This window comes from Hydra vulgaris, chromosome 01 (genome assembly GCF_038396675.1).
Source record: "Hydra vulgaris chromosome 01, alternate assembly HydraT2T_AEP".
Lineage (NCBI taxonomy): Eukaryota > Metazoa > Cnidaria > Hydrozoa > Anthoathecata > Hydridae > Hydra > Hydra vulgaris.
The window spans coordinates 40983812-40991807 of record NC_088920.1 but is presented as its reverse complement, the minus strand read 5'-3'; the positions used below and the strand labels follow the sequence as shown (position 1 = coordinate 40991807).

The following is a 7996-nucleotide window of genomic DNA, read 5'->3' as shown; positions in this document are numbered from 1 at the left end:
TTTTTATTTACATTGACAAGAATTATAAATGATAAATGTTTGTGAAGAATCATGAATGTAAAAATATAGCACGAATAAAAAAAATCCCCCAAAGTTTTGGAGAGTATAGAAGAAGCATATGGAAAACAAAATCCTACAGTGAATAAGTAATTTTTTAATTTAAAAAAAAAAAAAAAAACTTTTATTTAGTTAAAAAAATTTAAAATTATTTCTTACTATTTATTTACTATAAAACTTATCACATAAAAATGTATATATTGTTTTTTAAAGGTTGTTAAATTTATAAACTTATATTGTATAAATGACTTGAGATCAGGTAAAAAACATCTACCAATCATTTTGTCCAACCCATACTTTGTGTGCATTTTAATAATTTTAGATACTCCAAAATAATTAGTAAATTTAGTATAGTATTTAAACTTCAGTTTTTGAACTTTTTATATACAAAAGCAGAAAATGAAGTTGAGCTCACAGTTATGTGAATATAGTACGACTTTTTTTTGAGCAAATTTATTTTTTAAAAGACAATAAATCGTTAGATTTTTTTGAATTAAGCAGCTTGGTTTTTATCATTTTAAAATTTTACAAATGGTTAGTATAAGTTTAAACTAATATCTTGGTATTTATTTAACTTCAACAGTTTTAATAAATTTAACAAATATTTTAGCTTTTAAAACCCCTTTTAAAGTTATTTTTGCAAAAATTTAAACGCAAAATTTTAAATATTTTTAAATTTGTAACTCTTTAAAATACTTTTAAAATTATTTTATGTTTTTAAAATCGCAATATAAAAAGTTTAAGTTACATTTTTTTTGTGAGTTTTAGTTTATTATGTTTTTTTCATTTTCTCTTTTTTTAATATTTTCTTTTTTAAAATAAGTTCTTTTCTTTTTCTTTTTTTAAGGGCATTTTAACGCTTAAGTTGTCTACAACATGCAAACAGCCGTGGTCAAGTTATAAAAACACAATATTATATGCGTGGTCAGGAATGAACAATGGATTTGCACCCCTTTTTCTTAAAATAAATTATTTTGTTAGGATTTGTTGGAGGTCATGTCCACCAAACCGAAGTTTATATCAGATAAAGTGTTCTGAACAAAATAGTTCGTTATTTCAAGCCCTGCATATAAATACAACTCCTAGATTAGCATGTTTTACCTATTTTTGTCTATGTATGTAAACTCCTCACATGTTCTACTTATTTCAGTCAATGTATGTACACTCCTCAGGTGTTCTACCTATTTTAGTCTATGTATATACACTCCTCACATATTCTATCTATTTCAGTCAATGTATGTACACTCTTTGCATAGTCTACATACTTCAGCCAATGTATGTAAATTCCTCACATTTTTTACCTATTTCAGTCAATGTATGTACACAAAAATAATAAAAATAAACGCAATCTCTATTTAAAAAAAGATTTTAGTCAATTAAGTCTGTTTTTGCGTTAATTTGAAAAATATTCAATTTTATATGCATTTGCAATTAATTTGAGATGGCACAGAAATATTGGATTAAATTCAAAATAATTAGCGATGTAATTTATCGCTAATTATTCAATCTCCATATATATATACTACTGTGATCAAAAAGTAAGGTGAATTTTTTTATAAAATGAAAAATCTTTATTTATTCTTCCAAATCTGTATCGTCCCCTCTCAAAATAATCCCCCCCCTGGCCCCAATGCACTTTTGCCAACGTTTTTTCCAGTCTTCGAAGCATGCCGAAAAGTCCTCGGTAGGGATAGCCTTCAATGCGCATGCCGATTCACGTTGGATCTCTTCAATGGACTCAAAACGATTTCCCCGGAGTGGTCTCTTGAGCTTTGGGAACAGCCAGAAGTCACATGGTGCTAAGTCGGGCGAATACGGTGGTTGTGGAGCAACATGGGTAGAGTTTTTGGCAAAAAACTCACGAAGAACCAGTGCTGTGTGCGAAGGCGCATTATTGTGGTGCAAAATCCAAGAGTTAATGGCCCATAATTCCGGTCTCTATTTGCGAATAGCTTCACGCAAACGTCGCATAACGCTTAAATAATATTCCTTGTTGACAGTTTGGCCAGTTGGAAGGAATTCGTAGTGCACGACACCACAATAATCAAAGAAAACAGTCAACATGACCTTGATTTTTGAGCGACTTTGACGTGGTTGCTTCGGTTTCGGCTCGCCTTTTTCACAGTATTCACTCGATTGGTCGGTTGTTTCAGGGTCGTATGCGTAGACCCAAGTCTCATCGCCAGTAATAATTTGTTTGTAGAGGTCTTGATAGTCAGAAAGCATTGCTTCACACGTTTTAACGCGACGCTCTTTTTCAAAGAAATTGAGAAATTTCGGCACCAAACGTGATTTGAGTCTTCTGAGGCCCAAATGATCCTTCAAAATCGCTTGCATCGACCCAAATAATATTCCAACCATGTCAACAAGGTCTCGAATGGTTAACCGACGATTTGCAAGCACCAATTCTTTGATTTTGTTGATGTGGCGACGTCCGGAGCGTTCCAAGTCATCAACACGTTCTCGGCCTTCTTTGAAGTCTTTGTACCACTTGTAAACATTTTTTTGAGACATAGTCTCTTCACCGAAGGCCTTTTGCAACATTCGATACGTTTCAGCAGCAGAAATATCATTCCGCAAACAAAATTTAATAGCACTTCTTTGCTCAACAAAATTAGACATCGTGAAAATCGCCGAATGCACTTTTGGTACTTCAGAAACAATATTAAACTAAAAAAAAAAAATTTATGAGTTTGACGTTTAATTTGGCGCAAATGTTTATGACATTCCTACCAACTTAAAAATAAAAAAGATTGGACGATTCGAATAAGGCGGGAAGTTTAAATTAAAAATTCACCTTACTTTTTGATCACAGTAGTATATATATATATATATATATATATATATATATATATATATATATATATATATATATATATATATATATATATATATCTTTCTACTGTTAGTTTGTGTAGATCAACGCAGTAACCGTCAAAAGATAAGGTATGAGGAATGTTTGGTTTCAGTTCTACTTTGCTAACATTGTATACTTTTGAAATATGATCTTCATACTTTGATGTTTTTTAACTTTACTTTTAGCAATAGATAACTGTTGATGCTTTGGAATGCCATGAAGTTTTATGGGGATACACATATTATTTCAAGACTAACATTTAATGCCTCTCGTGACTAATTCTTTTCCGAAGTTGCACTTGAAAAAGATTGCTCAAATTTACAAATATCTTGTTCATTAAATTTACTTATTATAGTATCATAGCAGCTTCGACAAAGTTTATATCCAGGCACAACATTTGGAAAATTGATTCTCAATTGTTTTGCCATGTCTAATGTTATTGCATGACTACCTGAAATGAAAAGAATAATTTGTTTTTAGTGATTACCTATGAACATGAAAACTATTTGTTCTTATTTTAATTATACAATGCATAACCAAACCAGCTTATTTTCAAACTTTTATAAACTAGTAGATTTAAATTTTATTATTCAAAACAGATTTTACAATGATTCTTTATCAACAATTATTTACCTTTGATTGCTTTTCTTTTTGATTTATGCTTGTCCAATAAATTACAACATTTTGTGTGCTTCTTTTTAAAGTTTGTACCCAAAAAAATTTCATGGTGAAGGCAGATTTTTACAATTTTATCATCTGTTATTCCAGATCTCCAAATTAATTCTCCTCTGGCATCTTCTCTATAACAATCAAATCTCTTTAAATCAATATTTCTACAATAAATCAGTTTATGACAAGTATCATTTAACAGTTTTCCAAAATCACATGAATCCATTCGTACTGTAAAACTAACCTTGATTAAAGTAACAAAAAAACATTTAACATTTTAAAATTAGCAAATATCAATTAAAATAATAATTTTAAAAAGTTTTTTGTTTTTTTTTAATTGATGTAATGACAGGATGTTTTTTTTACTGTTGGATTTTTTTTAAATTAAACAGCTTGCAGTTAACATTTTAGCATTAAGTATATAATCTTTTTTCAATTTAAAACGTTTTAAATTATAGAATGTAAAATTCTTTTAATATCATTATTTTAGACGGATGACTGTTTTAATCCATGTACTTGCAAATCAGAATTCTGAAAAACACAAACTTTTTTCATATATTATAAGAAAGATGATTGATTATAGAATGATCAAAAACCGAATGGAACAAGTATAAATCAAAGAATAATTTGAAGACAATGTTTTCAAAGTTATCTTAACTTTGTTATAATTTTTTTTTTTAATTTTGAGAAAATAAGTGGGGCATGACCCCTGCTGTCTCAACCCTTTGGCCCTCTGGTTGTCTGCCCTGGAAACAATTTTAACACATGTTCATCAGGAATACACAAATGCTGAAATTTTTAGAGCTCTAGCTTGTCTGGAAGGTAGTGAAAAATCCATCTCAAGACTGTTCAAACAAGTGGGGCACATGCCTCAGCCCCCTCCCCTAATGCCGAAAGTTTCAGCTCCAGCTAGTCTGAAAGGTAGTAAAAAATGTATTGCAAGATTCCCTTACAAAAAAGTGGGGCCCAAGCCCCGTTATCCATATATGGAAATCCATAAAATTGCAGGTCAAATTCTTTAAGTTTTCTGAAAGTTTATTGAATATAGAATGATGTGTAAATTTTTTTTTACAAGGCCACATGGGTTTCTTGAGCATCAAAATCAGGTATAAAAAATTGCCTAAATTTATTTAAATTGATAATTAAAACTTAATAATATTTTTTTACATTGCTGATTTTTTTATTGGATTCTTCACCCCTGAAAATAGCCAGGTACAAAATTTTAAGTAAAAAGATCTAATATTTTTAAAACTATGTGACTTGGAACCTTAAACTAAAGTCGCAATTCTGAGGGGCCAAGAGGGGCTTGGCCAGGATCTGTTAAAAGTAAAATGATCATATTTCAGGATCTTCATAGAGCCAGAAGCTTAAATTTTCAAGGAATTCTTATTTTACTTAATACTCTCAACTGTATAAAAATCAGCAAAATTTGATACATATGGTGATATGGCCTGGATGGATTGACATAGTTACTCAGCATTCAACATCCTAAATTGGAAAAAATGTATTATAAATACATCTGAGCCAGCCTAATAGATAAAGAAGGGGTGTGAGACAAGACAGTAGCCGGATTCATTTAATGTCTGCCCAAGATGGGTATTTTTATTGAGACACCATCTCTAGCCTTTACTTAACCAAGAGCCCCAAGGCAGGGGTTGTTTTAAGCCTTATAAGGAGTTAGCTTCTCCTAGACTTTGCCTTAAAAAATGTATCCTGCAAAGAAGCAGGACATAGCAGGTTGTATTGGGTTACATGTTGCCAGTAGCAGAATAACCTGACAATATAATAATAATTGTGATCATAGTAACAATAATAAAAATAACAATTACTTTGTATTTATTTATACTTATAAAAAACATTGAACAAACTGTTTTAAATTTTAGAAAGTGAAAAGAGGACTTTTTATTTTCATTTTTTTTAAACATTAAATAGTATGATATTTAGTGACAGATAATTGTTTTTAAAAAATGTCAGGTGGCAAATATAAAGTTTAAAAGATGTTAGGTGGCAAATATAAAGTTTATATGATGTTAGGTGTTAGATGTTGAATAAAAGAAGTAGTTCTCTATTATAAGTTAGAGTGAAAAAAGTTTTGATGTTACAAAAAATTATCAAGAAGTGAATTTGAAATAAAAACCAAAAACTTCGATATATTTTAAGCAAGATTCTATGGTTAACATAAAGTAGGATTAGGGTTTATATGATGTATAGTTTCAACACTAGATATCATTCAACCTGTATAGTTTCAACACTAGATATCATTGATGGGATAACGGGTGATGCGGAAGTTATCGGACAAATCCTAATTTCATTATTTGAGCATAATAATTAGTTTTTGTGGTTTTATACGTAGGCATAAATGTTCTATAAAATATAAACTTTATTATTTGAAACACAATTATTTAAAATGAGGTTAAATGCAGCTGAACGAGAATCTTTCGAAAGCAACTAAAAATGTTTTTTGTAAATAAACCTAATATTAAAAAAAAAATCGTAAATCATTTTGAAAAGGAAGGATTTGCTCGAAGTACAATATATGATAACCTAAAAAGACTTGAAACTGTTCAATTGCTTTCTGATAGAAAGCACTCTGGTCGTCCGACATCCTGGACTAGAGAAAAGAAAGCCGAATTAACGAGACTTGTCAACAATCAAAAAGGGGTCAGTCAGAGAAAAATAGGTATTAAATTCAGTGTAAATCAATCGACAATTGGTCGTCAGTTAAAAAAAATGAATATTAAATATAGAAAACGTGAAAAGACTCCAAAATACACTATAGAACAACAAATAAAGGCAAAGAAAAGAAGCAGGAAACTAGTTAACCAACTCTATAACACAAAATCGCTTCTAGTCATCGATGACGAAAAATACTTTTGTTTTGCAGGGGACAACATGCCTGGAAATTCTGGATACTACACAAACAACAAAAAGACATGCCCTGAAAGTGTTTGTTTTATAGGAAAAGAGAAATTTCCAAAAAAATTATTAATGTGGATAGCCATATCTGACCGTGGTATGTCCGAGCCATTGTTTCGCATTTCCAAGGCTGTAGCGATCAATTCATCAATCTATATTAATGAATGTTTAGAAAAACGACTTTTTCCATTTATTCACAAGTATCATGGAGACTTTAACTATTTATTTTAGCCAGATTTAGCAAGTTCTCATTATTCTAAAGATTGTCTAAATTGGATGGACCAATATGTCTATATGAGGTTGATAAAGAATCCAATCCCCCAAATTCGCCTCAAGCACGACCAATTGAAAATTTTGGGGGACATTTGGCACAGAAGGTTTATGAGGGAGATTGACAAGCTTCAACAGAGCAAGTTTTGATTGATCGCATTAAACTAAAACTACAAGAAATTGATTTAAACTTTTTACAGTCGCATATGAAAGGCGTCAGAGCAAAATTGAGATCAATTGCAGATGGTGGTGGTTTTTCATATAAAAAATAATATATTTTTATTAAAAGATAAATGCTTTATTTAAAAAAAATATAATAGTAGTTTGTTTTTTTATTTATAAATAAGTTATTGACGTTTTTATTTTGTCCGATAATTTCCGCATCACCCGTTACAAAAGCTAAATTAGAATCATTGTTGATATCAAATGTATAATTTTAATTAAAATTAATTCAAAAAATTCTTGTTGTAAAAAGCTTGTAAAACAGGAATTAAAATTAAAACAAAATTAATCTCTACTTGATTATAATGTAACATAATAATTTTTTATTATTTATATCTACAATATAAATAATAAAAAATGAATATGAAGAGTTTTCAAACCCTGACAATTAATCTGTATTATTGTTCCCTTTACTAACTTGAAAACTGACATGTTTAATCTATGTTATGAGTTTAAAATCAATTTATTTCTGCATGTGCTTTTTTATCTTATCATACCCACAAATATTTTTTGTTATATTCTTTATAAAGTTGTAATAATCTCTTTTCTTTTTTTACTTTTTTAATAAGATAATATTATATAATAATATTAGATAATTTTAGATAATATATATTTATTATTTCAAGTTATGAAAATATGTATACCAAAGAAGAATTAGAGTTGTTTTCATACAGGCAGCTGCAGAAACTTTGTAAGCAATTGAATTTAAAAGCAAATAAAAAGGTAAAATATAGATTGTTTTATTTTTACTATTTCAAGTTTTTATACTTTCCTATCAAAGCAAAAAATTAAAGTAAAAATGTCTAAAAGGTGATTTAAAAATTTTCACATACCATTACTTTATAAAGTTTTATGACCTTATAAAGTTTACACCCCCCTCAAATTGAGGGGGCTGTTAACTTTATAAGGTCAGAAAAGCCAAACAACAAGAGATCATAAAATCAAATTTTAAGTTCGTTGATGAATAAGTTAATTTGACTAATGGCTCTCCTATTTGGGCCTGGG

At 29.4% G+C, this 7996-nt stretch overlaps 1 protein-coding gene across 2 annotated transcripts in view; it reads left to right on the top strand.

Annotated features, from left to right (window-relative positions):
• LOC100199093 (nucleolar and spindle-associated protein 1) overlaps positions 1 to 7996 on the top strand; it is a 32378-nt gene continuing 24382 nt past the window's right edge. Inside the window, exons 1-2 of one of the 2 annotated variants that reach the window (XM_065788165.1) lie at positions 1 to 146; positions 7618 to 7714. In XM_065788165.1, coding sequence (XP_065644237.1) covers positions 7628 to 7714 — 87 coding nt within the window. In that variant the 5' untranslated portion in view covers positions 1 to 146; positions 7618 to 7627. The remainder of the gene's footprint in view (positions 147 to 7617; positions 7715 to 7996) is intronic. The other variant, XM_065788166.1, reaches the window with a different exon arrangement.